General features: G+C 45.1%; 1 protein-coding gene across 1 annotated transcript in view; it reads right to left on the minus strand.

Moving 5' to 3' along the window:
- The window catches only part of ACAD8 (acyl-CoA dehydrogenase family member 8), a 226,395-nt gene that overhangs the window by 18,416 nt on the left and 186,463 nt on the right, over positions 1-21,516 (minus strand). The window contains exons 8-10 of the mRNA XM_069224448.1: positions 21,413-21,510; positions 20,476-20,628; positions 17,395-17,497 (exon numbers count right to left, since the gene is read on the minus strand). Of these exons, the coding sequence (XP_069080549.1) occupies positions 17,395-17,497; positions 20,476-20,628; positions 21,413-21,510 (354 nt within the window). The remainder of the gene's footprint in view (positions 1-17,394; positions 17,498-20,475; positions 20,629-21,412; positions 21,511-21,516) is intronic.

A 21,516-nucleotide genomic window follows, 5' to 3' on the forward strand; every position in this document is an offset into this window, starting at 1 on the left:
AGTGTGAGATTTTGTATAATTATTTGCTTAAATCTAGATAATTCATGAAATCCATAAAATTATTGAGGAGATGCTAGAACTCCCCATCCCTGTTCTAGGTAGAGCATGGCGTCATTTGCGTAAAGAAGTGCAAGAATTGGATATGACCCTATGCAAAGGATGTCTGTGCTAGCTGAACAAAGCACTGGATCAAGTTTTTTTAATATATAATGTAAAAAGGAGTGGGGATAATAAAGTGGTGACTGGACTTTTGCCAGACAGTAGAGGACTTTGTGGGATATGGTCCTTGCAACTAGGACTCTCCCACCCATCGCCCCCCCACTATCTTTGTGGACCAAGGATTCCCTGCAGGAAGACCCCCTTTGACCACACCACAGCTACAGCAGCCTTCATCCCTTGCATCGGGACCACTCCATAGTAATCCATTGCAACACAGACAAAGTGCCTGAAACAGCTTAAGGACAGCTTATTTTATGATGGTAAATGTACTTGCAGACTTTGCTGGTCCCCATGACTAACTCCCTGCTGGAGTTGGATGTCCAAGTACTTCTAACTGACCTCACTGACAATTACCTACATTTTTTTTTTTTTTTAAGTTTCTAAGTGTCCAATTTGTTGATTTTGCAAAGGCTTGTTCGCGACTGAGTGAAATTACTCTGTTTTATTATTGTTTGTAAAATTCATATCCCGGAACTCCTTTGGTGGATCTTTTTCATTGTACTGTCTAAATTCTTATGAAAATACAGTCTATTTTTATGAATTTGTGACGGATTTCTTGAGTGTTGTGTCGATTTCTTCTTCAACTGTTATGGTGATGTTTAACTGCTTAACACTTGTTCCTTTGTGTAAGCCATGCTGCTCAGAGACAGAGCTATCCAAGGTTGAGGTAAATGCTTCACAAATGAAACCTGCTGGTCCCAAAGCGGTTGGTCAGTTTATTACACTGTAAGGTCACACAACCACACCATATAATACATCCCACTTTCTCACATCCACCAGCCAGCACTGTCTTGCAGAAGCTCGCTCCATGGTATGTATAACCGGTTCTGAGCATGCTGTAACCTGCTGGACGCCGCATCATAAACTACAATAGAGAGAGAATCATTTGAGAGAGAATGACATGCATAAGAGGAGATGTCATAGCAGTAAATTTCACCCAACATGTTTCAGATCTGCTAAACTGACGGGTGAGTTCCATGAACCTCCCAGAGCTTAAGAGGCAGGTCACTGACCAAAGTGGTCGATTTACATACTCACCACAGTATCAGCACTCTTCTCATTCACACGGACACACTGCAACCTCGGGCCCACACATTCACCGCTTCCAAGGATGAGACATCGAAAATTAGAATTTAGGTGGCACTTTGGGGTAAAGAAAATAGAATCTTCACCATAGCACCTTGGTGCTGAAACACGCTTACCTCTCAGTGAGAAATACTACTTCAATTAGAAGACCCAAAAAACATTGAAAACTCTCAAATCTTCAGTTGCCTCAGAGCCGTTGATCAGTGGATGACCTGGAGCCATCTCAAACTAAATACCTCCAAAACTGAAATACTCATATGTGGTGACTGGAAACATTATGACCCTCTGTGCGTCTGGCCTGACGATCTCTGACCACCTCCTCAATCATCCAAGGAAGTGAAAAACCTAGGAATCACCATGGATTCCAAACTAACTATGAATGCCCAAGTAGACAAATTAGCACGCACAAGCTTCATCACCTTAAAGACTTTACGACGCATTTTCCCTCACCTCAGATTTCCACACAAGGTGCAAGCTACTATCTCACTTGTATTATCCAAACTGAATTATGCCAATAGCCTCTACCATGGATCATCTCTATCTGTTATGAAAAACTACAACGTATCCAGAATTCCGCAGCCAGGCTACTACTACATATAAAGCCGCAAGCCCACATCTCCCCTGCCTTGAGAGCACTACACTGGTTACCCGTTGCCAGAAGATGCACTTTCAAGCTGCTTTGTATCACCCACAAAGCTATACATGGAACAGGACCGCTTTTCATCAGAAAAAAAATTACCAAGTACATCCAACAAAGAACCCTCCGCTCAAGACTGGCACCCCGCCTTAGAACACCACCATACAAGAAAAAGACTGTAGGTGGTACATCCTTCTCCGTCCAAGCAGCCAAACTATGGAATTCATTACCCCCAACTATAAGAGCCACAGATAACTTTCTTGTTTTCAGGAAACTACTCAAGAGTTGGCTCTTTCCTTCATAACCACCTTTTTCAAGCAACTACGAACTGCATATGCCTATGTGGATAATTATTTTTTTCAGATTATATGTATATTTCTATTCATTTATAGTTTCTTTGGAAACTAAAGCAAGGCTGTGCGCTCAGAGATCCCATAGCAGAAAAGATCTAGAATCCATCCTGGAGATGAACTGTTGATGTACTGGAGCGTAATCTGTATCGGACTGAGACGCGCGGGTTCTATCTTCCTCTGCTGGAGACACAGAGTAGAAGGTTTCTCCCTTTATAAAGCACCTGTAAGCTCCGCCCGCTGAGTCACGCCCCGTCCACCCTCGAAGTAGGTAAAGGAATTCCCGCCTTTTTACCAGGATGATGGACAGCTTTCCAAAACGACCCCAATGAGTTTACCGCCGATTCCGGTGGTGCGTTGTTGATGCTCAGAAGCACAAGGACATCTCCACAAAGACGCACTAGTAACAATCACATTGCCAAAGGCACACAAGGTTGCTGGAGACGTTTACCCCGTGGCCCATCACGTACCCTTAATTGTACTATATAAACGGGGCGTATAAAACATGCTAGGTAACGCTTACTGACATACTCGCAGAAAATACTCCGGTTGGGTAGGCCACAATACTCATTTTACAGACACTAAACCTCAACAGGAAGCACTTACAAATATAAACGTAGCAGGTGCCCCAGTTGAAGCTCAGCTTCTGGAAAGGACAAGCCACCCTAAGTCTTGGGCTTGGCAAAGATAAAGCAAGGCTGTGCGCTCAGAGATTCCAAAGCAGAAAACAATCTAGAATCCTTCCTGGAGGTGAACTGATGATGCACTGAAGCGTAATCTGTATCTGACTGTGACGCGCGGGTTTCTATCTTCCTCTCCTGGAGACACAGAGTTGAAGGTTTCTCCCTTTATAAAGCACCTGTAAGCTCCGCCCGCTGAGCCACGCCCCGTCTACACTCGTAGTAGGTAAAAGAATTCCCGCCTTTTACCAGGATGATGGACAGCTTTCCAAAACGACCCCACTGCGTTTACCGCCGATTCAGGTGGTGCGTTGTTGATGCGCAGGAGCACATATTCACAAAGACACACTAGTAACAATCACATTGCCAAAGGCACACAAGGTTGCTGGAGACGCTTCTCCCTTGGTCCATCACGTAGCCTCAGTGTACAATATAAACGGGGCACATAAAACATGAGAGGTAACGCTTGCTGACATAATCATTGAAAATACTCCGGTTGGGTAGGCCACGATGCTCATTTTACAGACACTAAACCTTAAAGGAAGCACTTACAAATATAAACGTAGCAGGTGCCCCTGTTGAAGCTCAGCTTCTGGAAAGGACAAGCCACCCTAACTCTTGGGCTTGGCAAAGATAAAGCAAGGCTGTGCGCTCAGAGATTCCAAAGCAGAAAACAATCTAGAATCCTTCCTGGGGGTGAATTGATGATGTACTGGAGCGTAATCTGTATCGGACTGTGACGCGCGGGTTTCTATCTTCCTCTCCTGGAGACACAAAGTTGAAGGTTTCTCCCTTTATAAAGCACCTGTAAGCTCCGCCCGCTGAGCCACACCCCGTCTACACTCGTAGTAGGTAAAAGAATTCCCGCCTTCTACCAGGATGATAGACAGCTTTCCAAAACGACCCCACTGCGTTTACCGACGATTCCGCTGGTGCGTTGTTGATGCGCAAGAGCACATATCCACAAAGACGCACTAGTAACAATCACATTGCCGAAGGCACACAAGGTTGCTAGAGACGTTTCTCCCTTGGTCCATCACGTAGCCTCAGTGTACAATATAAACGGGGCATATAAAACATGAGAGGTAACGCTTACTGACATACTCGTAGAAAATACTCCAGTTGGGTAGGCCACGATGCTCATTTTACAGACACTAAACCTCAACAGGAAGCACTTACAAATACAAATATAAATATAAACGTAGCAGGTGCCCCAGTTGAAGCTCAGCTTCTGGAAAGGACAAGCCACCCTAAGTCTTGGGCTTGGCAAAGATAAAGCAAGGCTGTGCGCTCAGAGATTCCAAAGCAGAAAACAATCTAGAATCCTTCCTGGAGGTGAACTGATGATGTACTGAAGCGTAATCTGTATCTGACTGTGACGCGCAGGTTCTATCTTCCTCTCCTGGAGACACAGAGTTGAAGGTTTCTCCCTTTATAAACCACCTGTAAGCTCTGCCCGCTGAGCCACGCCCCGTCTACACTCGTAGTAGGTAAAAGAATTCCCGCCTTTTACCAGGATGATGGACAGCTTTCCAAAACGAACCCACTGAGTTTACCGCCGATTCCGGTGGTGCGTTGTTGATGCGCAGGAGCACATATCCACAAAGACGCACTAGTAACAATCACATTGCCGAAGGCACACAAGGTTGCTGGAGACGCTTCTCCCTTGGTCCATCACGTAGCCTCAGTGTACAATATAAACGGGGCATATAAAACATGAGAGGTAACGCTGACTGACATACTCGTAGAAAATACTCCGGTTGGGTAGGCCACAATGCTCATTTTACAGACACTAAACCTTAAAGGAAGCACTTACAAATATAAACGTAGCAGGTGCCCCAGTTGAAGCTCAGCTGCTGGAAAGGACAAGCCACCCTAAGTCTTGGGCTTGGCAAAGATAAAGCAAGGCTGTGCGCTCAGAGATTCCAAAGCAGAAAACAATCTAGAATCCTTCCTGGAGGTGAACTGATGATGTACTGGAGCATAAGCTGTATCTGACTGTGACGCGCTGGTTTCTATCTTCCTCTGCTGGAGACACAGAGTAGAAAGTTCGCCCTTTATAAAGCACCTGTAAGCTCCGCCCGCTTGAGCCACTCCCCGTCCACCCTCGAAGTAGGTAAAGGAATTCCCGCCTTTTACCAGGATGATGGACAGCTTTCCAAAATGACCCCACTGCGTTTTACCGCCGATTCAAGTGGTGCGTTGTTGATGCGCAGAAGCAGGAGGACATCTCCACAAAGACGCACTAGTAACAATAACATTGCCAAAGGCACACAAGGTTGCTGGAGACGTTTTACCCCGTGGCCCATCACGTACCCCTAGTGTACAATATAAACACAAAATCGTTTTTGTAGTAGGTTCTCCCTTTATAAACCACCTGTAAGCTCTGCCCGCTGAGCCACGCCCCGTCTACACTCGTAGTAGGTAAAAGAATTCCCGCCTTTTACCAGGATGATGGACAGCTTTCCAAAACGAACCCACTGAGTTTACCGCCGATTCCGGTGGTGCGTTGTTGATGCGCAGGAGCACATATCCACAAAGACGCACTAGTAACAATCACATTGCCGAAGGCACACAAGGTTGCTGGAGACGCTTCTCCCTTGGTCCATCACGTAGCCTCAGTGTACAATATAAACGGGGCATATAAAACATGAGAGGTAACGCTGACTGACATACTCGTAGAAAATACTCCGGTTGGGTAGGCCACAATGCTCATTTTACAGACACTAAACCTTAAAGGAAGCACTTACAAATATAAACGTAGCAGGTGCCCCAGTTGAAGCTCAGCTGCTGGAAAGGACAAGCCACCCTAAGTCTTGGGCTTGGCAAAGATAAAGCAAGGCTGTGCGCTCAGAGATTCCAAAGCAGAAAACAATCTAGAATCCTTCCTGGAGGTGAACTGATGATGTACTGAAGCGTAATCTGTATCTGACTGTGACGCGCAGGTTCTATCTTCCTCTCCTGGAGACACAGAGTTGAAGGTTTCTCCCTTTATAAACCACCTGTAAGCTCTGCCCGCTGAGCCACGCCCCGTCTACACTCGTAGTAGGTAAAAGAATTCCCGCCTTTTACCAGGATGATGGACAGCTTTCCAAAACGAACCCACTGAGTTTACCGCCGATTCCGGTGGTGCGTTGTTGATGCGCAGGAGCACATATCCACAAAGACGCACTAGTAACAATCACATTGCCGAAGGCACACAAGGTTGCTGGAGACGCTTCTCCCTTGGTCCATCACGTAGCCTCAGTGTACAATATAAACGGGGCATATAAAACATGAGAGGTAACGCTGACTGACATACTCGTAGAAAATACTCCGGTTGGGTAGGCCACAATGCTCATTTTACAGACACTAAACCTTAAAGGAAGCACTTACAAATATAAACGTAGCAGGTGCCCCAGTTGAAGCTCAGCTGCTGGAAAGGACAAGCCACCCTAAGTCTTGGGCTTGGCAAAGATAAAGCAAGGCTGTGCGCTCAGAGATTCCAAAGCAGAAAACAATCTAGAATCCTTCCTGGAGGTGAACTGATGATGTACTGGAGCATAAGCTGTATCTGACTGTGACGCGCTGGTTTCTATCTTCCTCTGCTGGAGACACAGAGTAGAAAGTTCGCCCTTTATAAAGCACCTGTAAGCTCCGCCCGCTTGAGCCACTCCCCGTCCACCCTCGAAGTAGGTAAAGGAATTCCCGCCTTTTACCAGGATGATGGACAGCTTTCCAAAATGACCCCACTGCGTTTTACCGCCGATTCAAGTGGTGCGTTGTTGATGCGCAGAAGCAGGAGGACATCTCCACAAAGACGCACTAGTAACAATAACATTGCCAAAGGCACACAAGGTTGCTGGAGACGTTTTACCCCGTGGCCCATCACGTACCCCTAGTGTACAATATAAACACAAAATCGTTTTTGTAGTAGGTTCTCCCTTTATAAACCACCTGTAAGCTCTGCCCGCTGAGCCACGCCCCGTCTACACTCGTAGTAGGTAAAAGAATTCCCGCCTTTTACCAGGATGATGGACAGCTTTCCAAAACGAACCCACTGAGTTTACCGCCGATTCCGGTGGTGCGTTGTTGATGCGCAGGAGCACATATCCACAAAGACGCACTAGTAACAATCACATTGCCGAAGGCACACAAGGTTGCTGGAGACGCTTCTCCCTTGGTCCATCACGTAGCCTCAGTGTACAATATAAACGGGGCATATAAAACATGAGAGGTAACGCTGACTGACATACTCGTAGAAAATACTCCGGTTGGGTAGGCCACAATGCTCATTTTACAGACACTAAACCTTAAAGGAAGCACTTACAAATATAAACGTAGCAGGTGCCCCAGTTGAAGCTCAGCTGCTGGAAAGGACAAGCCACCCTAAGTCTTGGGCTTGGCAAAGATAAAGCAAGGCTGTGCGCTCAGAGATTCCAAAGCAGAAAACAATCTAGAATCCTTCCTGGAGGTGAACTGATGATGTACTGGAGCATAAGCTGTATCTGACTGTGACGCGCTGGTTTCTATCTTCCTCTGCTGGAGACACAGAGTAGAAAGTTCGCCCTTTATAAAGCACCTGTAAGCTCCGCCCGCTTGAGCCACTCCCCGTCCACCCTCGAAGTAGGTAAAGGAATTCCCGCCTTTTACCAGGATGATGGACAGCTTTCCAAAATGACCCCACTGCGTTTTACCGCCGATTCAAGTGGTGCGTTGTTGATGCGCAGAAGCAGGAGGACATCTCCACAAAGACGCACTAGTAACAATAACATTGCCAAAGGCACACAAGGTTGCTGGAGACGTTTTACCCCGTGGCCCATCACGTACCCCTAGTGTACAATATAAACACAAAATCGTTTTTGTAGTAGGTTCTCCCTTTATAAAGCACCTGTAAGCTCCACCCGCTGAGCCACGTCCCGTCCACCCTCGAAGTAGGTAAAGGAACTCCCGCCTTTTACCTGGATGATGGACAGCTTTCCAAAACGACCCCAATGCGTTTACCGCCGATTCCGGTGGTGCGTTGTTGATGCTCAGAAGCACGAGGACATCTCCACAAAGACGCACTAGTAACAATCATATTGCCAAAGGAACACAAGGTTGCTGGAGACGTTTACCCCGTGGCCCATCACGTACCCTTAGTGTACAATATAAACGGGGCGTATAAAACATGCTAGGTTACGCTTACTGACATACTCGTAGAAAATACTCCGGTTGGGTAGGCCACGATGCTCATTTTTACAGAAGCTGAACCTCAAAAGAAGCACCTACAAATATAATCGTAGCAGGTGCCGCAGTTGAAGCTCAGCTTCTGGAAAGGACAAGCCACCCTAACTCTTGGGCTTGGCAAAGATAAAGCAAGGCTGTGCGCTCAGAGATCCCATAGCAGAAAAAGATCTAGAATCCCTCCTGGAGGTGAACTGATGATGTACTAGAGCGTAATCTGTATCTGACTGTGACGCGCGGGTTCTATCTTCCTCTGCTGGAGACACAGAGTAGAAGGTTTCTCCCTTTATAAAGCACCTGTAAGCTCCGCCCGCTGAACCACGCCCCGCCCACCCTCGAAGTAGGTAAAGGAATTCCCCGCCTTTTACCACGATGATGGACAGCTTTCCAAACGACCCCACTGCGTTTACCGCCGATTCCGGTGGTGCGTTGTTGATGCTCAGAAGCACGAGGACATATCCACAAAGACGCACTTAACAATCACATTGCCAAAGGCACACAAGGTTGCTGGAGACGTTTTTACCCCGTGGCCAATCACGTACTCTTACTGTACAATATAAACGGGGCGTATAAAACATGCTAGGTAACGCTTACTGACATACTCGTAGAAAATACTCCGGTTGGGTAGGCCACGATGCTCATTTTACAGAAACTAAACAAATAACAATAAAATACACACACACTCTTTTAAACGTATCTGATTAAGTATTTTTTACCCATGATTCTAATTATGTATTGTATGTGCATATGTGTGTTTTATTCATGTGTGTGTGTGTATAAATATATATATATATATGTGTATGTATGTGTATATGTTGTTTCTGTGCCTGGCATGTTTGTGGATCATTGCATGGCTCCTGATATCTATGAATTTCTGCTCTCTTTTATCACACTTATCTACCCATCACTCTTATGTCATGTCTCTATCAAACTATCCTCCATTCTCACTCGGACTCATCCCAAATCCCTTCGACCACTTTCATCTCCTAAATATCTCTGCCTAAGCTCTTCCCCTCCACCTACACATCTAACTCACCAAACCTCACTCTACCTCTGTGACCTCCCACACAACCCTACTAAATTCTCCTGCATTCATCTCACCCTACTTCTATGCTCTCCCTAACCCTTCCACATCCTCTTTACCCTCCGCTCCCCTATTATTCATCTCAAGCCTTTGGATTGAGTAAATGAAGGATAAACTCCCAATTAACACTTCTGGATTTCTCTCCTCCTCCACCCCTCCATTACTCCAGTCAATCTAACTAACAAACTCTCATATCTGCAACTCAAATTAACTCATAATAATACTAAAACTGTACTCCTTATTAAATTATACTAATCCATCACTAATTCTTGTTGGGTACCGGAGTAGCGTGCTACTCATCGAAAAGCGCTTCGACGCCTCGTCAGGGGTAGTAAGCGCTATATAAATACGATTACAATACAATACAATACAAAAATGCATCGTGTAGCAATCGGTTGTGCTCCCAACAAATTGATTTCCAAACAAAATTACCAAACTCATTCAGCCTTTCTAATTTTAAAAGACATGAATTGACTAATATAATACCATCTCACAGGCAACACTTGAAAGACAGGACAATGGTGCCATCTACTGAGCAAACTTTGTTAGTTTTGTTTCAACTGAAAAAGCAACTGTCGGTCAAGGTGATTTTTTTCCCCAGTCCAAATTGCGTTAAACAGAAAACACTATTAGTAATTGAAAGAACGTAGTGCCCTGGCCCAGAAGCCCTCAAACCACACACAAGCCACGCAGAAACCCCACAGCCCTAGTAGACTTTCTGTCCTTCATGCCACGTTATAAGGGAACCAGTGAGCTATAATCTGCTCGCAAATTTTACTTCCCAGACTACACGCGCCTAGTGCGGCAGTCACAGAAGAGCTTCATTGATGTAAAGCGAACGCTGACGGCCATGAAAAACGAATACAAACTCCTGTACCCAGCGAAATTCAAAGTCCAACTTCTTTTGCACCCAAGAGTAGAGCTGGGATTGGGTCTCTGGGCAAAAGATTCTAGCACGGAGGCCTTGATCCGAAAGAGAATCCGCAGGCCACATTGGTGGCCAGAATCAAGAAGAGGCGCACACGCACACCAACATTAACCAGAACCCAATTCAATCATGGATAGCTCTCATCCAGAGAAAATGCCAGATTGGTCAAGGGTGACCATGACCTAAAACCGAAATAACTTACCATGTACACTTACACCCCATTTCACCTTAACATACTCCTGCATTACATCCTGCTACCGCGGACGCAGCTCAGTTATGGTAGGAGAAGCTACATCTTTTGATGAGGTTCACAAAGGCTAGTGCATAGGTCAAGTATTTGTCACTAAACCCTATCTTTATCCTCCTGTTGGGCTTTGCCCACTAGATGGGTCTAACAGACATATGGTGACATTTTCACCCTTACATACAATTCGACTTTTACTACCCTCACAGGCACACAAATACTTCGCTAGGATTGTTTAGGTTCTAATGTCAAGACTGGATCTTGAATCAGTCCATCATTAACGCCTATTAGCCTAATGCCTCTGATCATTCTCCAACAGTTAGTACGCAAGGTTATGTTCATGAGAGGAAGTGTGTGAGTAGTTGTTTTGTGCATGGTGAATAACAAACACCGACTTCAAGGCATACCTCGGGAAAGAAACCAAAATATTGTGGTGTTGGTATACATACCACAAATATACTTTGAAAGCAAAATTGGGATTCGGTAGGATCCCATTTCAAACTGAGCAGACTTTCAGGCATCCATTAGGGGCAGAATAATGAGATACATTGCAGGGGATAAAGGAGACCAACAGGATGGGCTGTCACATTTGGAAACCCTCCTTCTGCAGCAGGAAACACCATAACTCACTAAACAGACATAAAATATGCTTCGCCAAACTGAATCTAATTAAAGTACATCAACAAACTTTGGTACATGGTCAGGCTTTCTTCACACAGTCGAATATACCAATGGGGAAATAAAGCAAGCTGCTATACTAGTTCTGTAGATGAGAGGAATTAATCTATCACATCAGTTACATACTCGACTAGGATGAGTTTTAAGTAACAGGCCACCAAGCTATACGCAAGCTACAGATTAGACATTTGCAAAATATTATAGGTTTGTATACTGAAAAGGACCACCCTTCTTTCGATACCATAGCTGAATTTGTTTGACATCCCTATACAACGCCTCACAAAGGCAGAAGGGATAATCACAGGAAGGAGGGCTCTCGGAAAAGAGGAGTCTTAAGCTATGGAAAAACTTCAATGTGGTAAACCTCAGGGCTCTAACAAATTACCCACTGAATATTTCAAGCACATCTTCCCGAAAACCCTGCCCATCTCCAGGCTATGCTTCAGGCATACTTGGCCAAAAAATGAGACAGGGATGTGGCCTGAGTAATTACCAGTGACTGAGATCAATCCAAACATTCCGTCCATCACTTTTTTTTTTAGTATTTGTTAACTGTGATTGGTATGCTCAACTGATGGTCACAAAAAACAGTGACCAAAGGACTTAAGCTGCAACCTACTGACGAGGCGTAAAGCGGCCAAAATAGGTCTCAGTTGCTTGTGTTCCTGTTCAGAGGGGTACCTTGCCTAGCAGTTCAGGCTAAACTGGAGGCCCAAAGCTGATTTGCATATGGGTGATTCCTGCCTGGGGCATGGTAGACAAAAACGATGGACTATGATTTGACCCCCCAAAATAATCCAGTGACAGATTAATTCAAACATTTTATACATCAGCTTTTTGTATTCCTTAACAGAATGTCTTAAGTGCAACGGTCTGACCAGATGTGGGTCCTATAGTCACTGCGACATATACTACCAACGAGTCCCATATAGGCTGAAACCATATGATTGGTTTAGGTCAGAGGTGGCTTGGTTGACAAAAAATAATGGACTGGAATGTGACTTAAAAAATAACAGTACCTGAGATTAGTTCAAGCATTCTATTCCTCACATTTTTGGGAATTCAGCAATCCAATCGCTCTCATAATACAGAAAGAAAGATCATAGCTTAATACATAGAAAATCTCACCAGAGTCCACCCCAACCAAGATGGCTTCATGTGACAGTGGTCCATCAGATAAACATTTAACGCCTTCATAGCACACTAGTTGGCCACTTTGATGGTCCCCTTTCTCTCCTCCTTTTCAGTTTCTAAAAAGTGTTTGATTCAGTAAAATAACTGTAATGAACATAGTGCCACAATGTATCTGATGTACCAGCCTCCGTTTCCCACACAAACACATCCCTAATTGACTATGGCCTGACATAATGATTCCCTATTGGACCCAGATCCCCATTGCCAAGGGTACCAGGCAGGACTTCTCATTCTTTCCTGCCTCTTTAACTTGGCAATCGAGCCCCTGGAGGAATGGTTCCAGATAGGTGTCTTTTTGCAGGGATTTGATTAGTCACCGCAGTTAAAGGAGATGGTTTAGCTCTATTCAGTTGACCTGTTGCTCTATCTCCAGTACCCCAACTGGTCAGATGTTTTCCGGCCTTAGGGTCAATCTTTGCACGTATATAGTGTGCCCAGTGGTAGATGGAGTAGCAGACATGGAAATGACCTTCGGTCTCAGAGTGTTCTAAGTAGTTGGGTATCCATATAACACCACAAGAGCCTCAATGTTGCAAATACAACATGGTTCCGTTACTAGACAAATTACGAGATGACCTGTCAATCTGATCTCCTCTCCCATTGCCACTGATAGGTCAGACTGTCATAGTGAGAATGATCTCCCTTCTGAAACTTTTGTACCAGCCATACAATTAGCCCTCCAGGATCACCCATAAGTTATTTAACTAAACTCAGTTCACTCCTAAGGACGTTGTTATGGAATGGGACGTTTTAGGAATGTCAAATACATCTTTGAAATCCCTTTTCAATGGCAGTCGGGGTGTGGCTGAAATTGTATCATATTACAAGGATTTACGGAATGAGTGGATGTTTGACTCTATAGCGGATCCCGCATTTGCAGCAGTAAGGGGATTGATCAGTGATAAGCACCTACTAAACTTCATATATTAAAGATCATAAAATTCAGACTGATCCTGCCCCAGCACACAACTACAACATTGAACAAGATAGTTATCTTCAGTAACAGATTTTCTGTCGGATGCTCCATCTATCTGCACCTCTTTAAGCGCCTCCAGATGCCAGACTGGATCTGGAAACTTGAAATAGCTCTCATGTGCACATAAGTGGTGCCACTGTTCCATCTCACACCCAGGATCCACACCTAGATAGGACATCCTGGAGCAGCATAAGAAGTCACCTGGGCACACAGATGCCAGTTTCTCATCCTTTTTCTACACCCTCAGAGGTGGAGACAGAGCCAACAAAATGGACCAAAGTTGTAGTGCAGTAAGACTAACTTGGGACCTTATTACTAAATCACATAACCACTCTTGAGCAAGTGGAGGCAGACCCGATTGGTGAGGAATCTGCATGTAGATAGAAAGTAAGTACTGAAGCTTGGTAACTTGTTCGATTGATGGATACTTTTGCCTGGAGCTTCCTCACTTCCTTAAGCAATACCAAAACAGCACCCTCAAAGTGGGCAGTCCCAGAGGATTGTCAAATCAAGAAGTTCTACAAAACAGATCCAGAAAAATGGCCACCCCTGCGGATGTCAGAGTCGAGCCAATAATGCCAAATTAAGGTATTGACCAAACCCCATGTTGCCATCCGGCTGATATCCAGGATAGGGACAGCCTTGAACATCTATTCATAATGTTGTGTCTGCAGAAAAGGTAAAAACAGATTCGGCATAATGTCCATTCCTGCTGATTGCAGAGTCAAAGCAACAGTGTCTGGCGAAGATGCTACCGAAATCCACATTGCAGCCCTGCAAATATTGAGGACACAAACACTCCTGGACAGCGTCCGAGAAGTGGCTTTCACCCTGGTGAAATGGATCCTGATGCCCTCAGGAGACTCTAGGCTGGCATAAGTGTAGCAGATCTTAATACAAAGTATGATCCAGGGGAAGATGGTCTGCTTCTGAACAGCTTTGCCTTTCTAGAAATGAGCATAACGAAGGAAAAGCTGATTTTCGTAGGACACAGGCTTCTATCCCATCAATACAGACTATCCTCCTCTCAAGTGGGATGAGGTGGTGGGCAGAACGTTGGACGAGTGATGCAATGACAATTAAAATCGGGGACCAGTGTCTCTGGTAAAATTGTGGTGAAAGGATAATACACTAAGCCAAGGTAATGGCAATCAAGAATATACTCTTGTGAGTAAAGCAGCCACAAAGGGCCTCTGTGCTTATGTTTAATGGGTGAACTCACCAACAATATGAGTACCAAATTAAGGTTCCACTAAGGCATAACAAAGGAGGATGGTTGGAACAAATGTGTTGTCCTCTTCAGAACCCTCTCATAACCCTCTCATAACTAAGGAGATTTGAACAAGCACAACAGGTCTAGTAAAGAAAGTAAAACCGACATGGCTGACAAACAGCTCTCAAGGAAATTACAGAACAAAAGATAGGTACGCCTTGAGGGGGCAACGTAGGCTTCTGTACATTAAGAGACAAACAAGACATTATTTGGCTGATGGGCAACAGACTGCCAAAAATCATGTCCAGCAACTCAGCTGGCAGATCAAAAGAACTCTGATTATCCTGCTCAATGAAAGTGGAGACGTCTGGAGGCTGGGATTCAATAAGTGGGGGGGGCAGAGGGAAAGATGGAAGAAATGTAAGTACCCAACTCTCCATGGTCAGTCCGATGAGATTAAAATCAGCATTGCATGACCCTGGCACAGAGTTCTCAGAATCCGAAAAATGGGAGAAAAGGGCACACACAAGGGTGCCTAAGTGGAACAGGGAAAGGCCAGCATAGGCTGGGTGACAATGGAGAACTGAACTGGCTTCGCACTGGGTATAACTATTCTGGAAATGGAGCAGGGGCCTCTGGGACTAGAAGCAGCACTGGGACGAACCCAGCATCGATTGATTCTCTACCAGTTCCAAAACTTGACAGCGTAGCCAGGGTCAGGAAATAAGGCTACAAAATGGAGTGCCTACTCCTTGAAACGGGAAACAACGATAAGAGGCAAAAAAAAACCTTCTTGTGTTATTTGCTATTCTTCTCGGAGAATGTCTATTTCTCCTTGGAGGAGGCCTGCTTTGAAAACTTTGTTGAAAGTGTGACAGACCAGGACCTGGTGTGAGACCTGAATCTAGAACTTCACAGCTTCTCCCACCAACTAGCTCAATACCACACCATCAATAACTTCTGCTCCCCTCTTCTTGATGGCCATGGCCAGTCTCACATGATATGGGGCACTGTTTGGGGTCCAGGTTCCAGACAGCAACAACTTGTGGGCCTGAGATTGACATCTGTCAGCTGCAGGAATGGCATCTATTAACTCTTGAAATTTTCAGGGGAAACACCCATCACATACTTCTGAAAAACTACTGTGTAGGGAAAATGTTCCTAGGACACCAACTCCAGATCTACGTCAAAATGGTGGATCCTGGAGCTGAGACGAAGCTGTAGTGCTACCTATCAGCACAGGAAAGCTAAGTTTCCAGACTGGTGCATCAAAGAGATTCAAGACTTGAGACATTTGTGGGTAGAAGTATCCATCAGAAATTGTGGAGTAAAATCTTATGAGCTACTAGGTGACAGGAAAAATTCTCTAAATAAATCCCACTGTGGTTGGGAACCATGTTGGGACGTGTACGTAGACATTTACAGGGCTTTAATAGCTGGGACAATTTTGGCATGTCTAAATATGGGAATATTTTGTCCTACTACAGCATTTGCCCCTTTACACATTTCAAATCTGAATTTGAGATACACAATAGTGCCAATGTCTGCAACCTCGCTATGCTTGTCCACTTTCTCGAAATACCTGGTGGATCTCTAGATTTCAACCCAGCAGTCACTAAACTAGCAATGGGAGAGAGGAAAAAATAATATATCTCAGTTACACCATTAACTGATGATAAATACACCTGGAATTATTTTTCTGCTCTTTGGCACGCATGGAAGATAGATCTTGGTAACTTGACAGATAAGGAGTGGCAAAATACCATTAAAGCCCTGAGAAAACTGTCAACTGTGACTCAAATTTTTATGATTCCGTTTCAAGATCTGTAAGGAGTATATTTCAGATTGAAGAATCTCTGGTATTTTGGGTGAAACCGCTCTCCTGGCTCAGTGGGAAGTTTCATGCATAGTGTGGGAGCAAGGTTGTAAGCTTCAGTTCTTCTGGCACGGGATTGCCTAAACCTTAAAGGAAGACCTGTAAGGGCTGAATGAGTTGCCTTACAGATGGCTCTACTTAACACGCTTTCACACTTAGAGACCCAAAAGATATGTACAGGCGTAGGACTCACAGATCCTAACAGAGATATTTATAGTAAGTGGGGATATGTTGTGCCATCAGTTCTAATGAATTGGGAGAGGGGAATTGATTAATGCATGGCCTTGGAAATCCTAGTCTATAAGGCATGAGGTTGTCCAAAAACATATCACAAGATTCTGGAAGACTGGAAGGACTATCGAGGCAATGGGACTTGACGATCGGGTCACATGAATAAGATATTAAGCAATGATTGCTTTTTCCTTACCAATCTAGTACCGGTGAGTGGGGTGTAAACATTTTAAAAATCTATTATGAGTAAATGGTGTCTCTTCATGACTGTATACTTTATAGATCTTTTACTGAGAATGCTAATTTAAGTGCATTGCTTTCTCTTGGCAACTGGCATTAAAATTGTTCCATAAAATAAAAACAGTGCACTGGTATAATGCCAGGCCAATCACGTTTGTGTGTCTGGTTGAATAATTAGAACATCAACCAAAGCAGAGAGCATCTACAAAGGCTTTTATAAAGTACAATGTGGATTACTACAGAGGCAAGACAAAACACAAGTGTGATCTGACTCTCTCCACAGCCATGTTAGCAAGGGCACTAGCGACCCTCGCCTATGGGTGATGGCACTATGTGCTCATCTAGTGGCGAACACAACAGAGACATACACAAGGAGGTTACAAAATGAGAATAGGACTGAAACAACTGAAGAGTAAGAAGCAATAGCACAAGAAATGTAAAGAAAGCATTTGAAGGAGAGGCAGCAGTCATGCTAACAGGGAGTACAAAGTAGGAGGATGCACAGCTGCAGGAGCAGTTGTTCTTAGACAACCCAGAAATGACACAATCTCACCTTCCAGGATCTGATGCACCCGGATGTCTCGTAAAAACTGTTGCACAGCATAGTCTTTCAGGTAGCCGTAACCCCCGTGCATCTGCAGTGCCTGATTACAGATCTACAAAGAATGGGAGACATCTTGAAGAAACTGACAAATTTACACCTTCCAACCATGTGAAGATGTCTTTACAAATTCGAAGGTTAATCACGGTTGCAATTTTAAATCCAGTGAGGTTATTACAGTGTTGGAAGCCTTTTTTATCAGGTGTGTCCATCGTTACGAAGTCCAGAGCCATGTCAGCTAGGACCTCGTTTTTTCACATGCCTATATCTTTGGCACTGTTTGATAAATTTTCACGAAATCTTCCAAAAAAGTGCCTTCTAGGGTCTTGGAGTGCATGGAAAGTTTCAGGATGGTCAGAAAAAGGGGGAGCCCAGGGACTCTTAAGATATGCCTGCAGCCCGAACCACTGAGCAAAAATTACATCAAATTTGGCAGAAAGGTCGTTTTTGGTCTGCAGATCACACTTTATTTGATGTAAATCTGTTCAGTAGTTTTAAAGATATTAAAGGGAAAATAAATTTGCATATTTAGGGCCGTGGATCCACAGAGATCTCCTGGTGAGATCCGACTGGCTGTCAACACTTCAAACAAGAAGTGTCGGCAGCCCTTTTGAGACTCTGCTTCAGCAGAGTGCCCCCCTCCCCCCAAAAAAAGAAGAAAAAAAAAAAAAACAACAACAGGGGGGCACAGTATCTACACCCTAACACTCTAGTCTTGGCCCATGGATCCCCCTGCAACCCCACCATGGCTTAAACGTCACAGAGAAATCCATGGCAAGACCTACAGATTCTGCCGCTAGTAAAAAAAAAAAAATTGGTCTCCTGAATTTCCAACTGCTTTTGGCCTAGGGCTTATTAAAGCCTCAGGGAACACCACCTCCCCGGTGCTAAAGAAAGTGATATCAGGGGGCGGGCATGCAGACTCCCTCCCGTACCCCAGGGACCACCACCTTCCGGGAGCGTCATTATACATTTGCGGGGGGCCACGTGGACCACCCCCCCGCCCCTGGGGACTACCACTTCCCTAGGGCCACAATAACAAAATAAAGCAGGGGGCAGTGAGTGCTGTCCTGGGCCCCAGTGATGAACACCCCCCCGAGGCAGCTGTTAAAACATGATGGGGGGGCCTCGCGGAGCCCCTGGTGCCAATAAGTTTATTAAAAATACAGAAGTTAGTCCCCCCACGAACCCCTCCCAGTCCTGGGCCTTATACGTCCCTGAGGGCCACTACATCCCCGGGGCCAGCCTGTGCCAATCAAAGGATGGGGGCCGCGTGGGACTGCCATTCCCCAGGGCCGGCTGTTGCTACCTCCCAAGATGCCCACCCTCTGGAGGTATCGGTTTGCTTTCGCTTGGTGCAAGCTATGACAGCTCCACCAAGCAAAAGCAAACACTCCGCTTACAGCAAGCAGGAGCTTTAAAAGTGTTCCCACTTGCTGAAAGCAGAGATTTTATCTCTTTCCATGCGCACTGTCACATGGGCAGGTAAAGAATTGAAATTATTACTCTTGTACGTTGGAAGCTATTATTTGTGGCAGCTCCCTGCATGGAGAAGCAATGCTGGGTCCCGCAGGAGATGGGAGCTGGTGGGACCGTGGGGCCTTGAGACTCCCCCCGCAGTCTGCACAAGTCTTTACTGGGTGTTCTGGGTGAGGCCAAGGCATCCAAGAACACGCGGCCGGGCCCTAGGAAAAGAGGTCCTCAGGACTGAAATCCACTAGGGAGGGGGGCCAGGTGCCACCTCCTCCTATTTTAAAATAATTATTTGGCCCCAGGGAGGTGGTGGTCATTGGGGCTAGGCGGGAGGGTGGTCCCCCCCTTCATAATAATGTAATGTAGCCCTGGGAAGGTGGTGATGGTCCATAGGTTACAGAGACGTAGTTAGTAAATAGAATTAAAAATAAACATAGAAATTCACTTAAAAATAACAAAGGTTACAGAGACATTATAGTTAAGCTCACATTTTAAACGTACAAAACCACAAAAATTCAGCTGCTAGAGCTATTCCAAGTAACTATAACTCGTGCACTAAGGTAACTATAACTCGCACCCTCATCATGCACTGCTATTTAGCCCACATATTACAGCACTCATGACATCTTTGATGACATCATTGATAATATCAAAGTAATATTTGCAGCAAACTTTTTAAGGAAAAAACTGTGCCTGGTGGGGCCGCGAGTTATGGTTACCTCAGGCTATAAGTTACATAGGGCCAGATGTATCAAGGAGGCCTTTTGCGAGTCGGAAATAGCGATTTAAAAAAAAAAAAAAATCGCCATTTCTGGGTCGCAAAACGCAATGTATCACATTTGCGAATCGGTAATAGCGATTTCTTAAAAATTGCAAATGCTGTTACTGAATCGCAAATTGCGATACCGGCCCCATTCGCACCTATGGGCCTGCAGGCCCATAATCTGCAAATTTCTTAACCAGAAATCGCAATTTTGGAAATGCAAAACCCCAGGATGTTGGGGGCCTAAGGCCCCCTCTGCTGCACCCCAAAATAATTTTTGGAAACATGTAAAGTGCACACATGCCAAAAGGGCATGTGTGCTTTACATGTAAATTTTAAAAATGCATTTTAAATGCATTTTTAACATTTGCACATGGTTACCAACAAGTTCAACCTGGTGGTAAATAGCGATTCCTAAATGCCCAATTCGTATTTAAGATTTGCTTCTTACATGTGCTTAGAAATCGCAAATAAGGAATCCTTATTTGCAATTTCTTATTTAGAGAGTCGCAAAACAGGGTCGCAATTTTAAGGAATCGCTATTTTAGCGATTCCTTAAAATTGCGTTCAGAATGTCTTTCATACATTCTGAACTGGCTTTTTGCATTCGCAAACGGGCATATACGTATGTACATACAATTCTTGCAGGAACATGACCCATTTTCACTTGTTTGTGATAAAGCGCACAGCGTTATCTGTCCCATCTCCCCCAATAATCCATTCTCCATCAGTCTAGACAGAAGATACACAATAATCGGCCAAATGCATCACATCATCTACCTTTTCACCCAGCTCACCTCAAAACATTCATCCGTGGCGAACAGCTTTGCCATGGAACAAAGTGCCACAGCGTCACTGCGCTCCTCTTGCAAGGCTTGAGCAGCTGTCCGCACCATGAGCCGCGACGCCACAAGGCGGGTGGCCATCTCTGCCAGCTTAAACTGCAGATACTGTGGATGTAAGAAACAAAAGGCATCAGTTACTTTCCTAACTTACATGGAAGCAAGACGCGTCTGTGCTGCAAGTCCCCGGCGACAAGATGCTCTTTAACTGTTTGATCATAACGACAGCTGATATGAAGCAATCAGCTGGTCCCTCCGTGCACACTGATCCCCGGAAAACACAGGCGTCCCTCAAGTCGTATTTAACAGTGCAACATGGAAAAGGATTTGGAGTTCGGGTGTCAGGAGTAGGCCGCCAGCTAGGGCTTTAGGAAAGTGCACAAAACTGAGCTTCAAGGCGAACCAATAGGTTCTATCCTCCAACAGAGTCACATGGAGGCTCAATGTAAGAAAGGTCATCACGGCTCCAGCAGAAGTGCTTCCGTTTAGATGTTAATCAAGTAGACCACATGCTTGGGAAGAGGGTTAAAGCGCATTCAGCAGGCTTTACTTGTAGCGGCTTCAGGGAGCTACAGGAGTACGGATACCAGGAGTAAAGTAGCAGCTCGGCGTGGGCTTCTTGAGAGGCTCAGAGACGCATGTTACAGGCGTATGTGGGGAAACTTAAGAGAGCGTTTAAAACGAAGAGTCCTGGTTAATGCTTACAACGAGGGTCGGCCAGGGAGGACTGAGTGAGATCATTTGCACTCCAGGGAGCAAGACTTCTAGTGGCCATACCAAAGGAAGGAAGGAATTCATTCACAAGGGAAATGCTGTGCCTGTTACGCGTAACGGTAGAACACTACAGTTTCATTAAAAGAAGAGAAACATGGAGGCATTTCTGAACAGTCACCTGATTATTAGATAGGGGCTCCCCAAACTGCTTCCGGACAGAAATGTGATCACGTGCCAGCAGAACCGACGCGTGCGCTGCACCCAGGGAGCAGGAGGCTGAGA

This window comes from Pleurodeles waltl, chromosome 3_1, assembly GCF_031143425.1.
Source record: "Pleurodeles waltl isolate 20211129_DDA chromosome 3_1, aPleWal1.hap1.20221129, whole genome shotgun sequence".
Lineage (NCBI taxonomy): Eukaryota > Metazoa > Chordata > Amphibia > Caudata > Salamandridae > Pleurodeles > Pleurodeles waltl.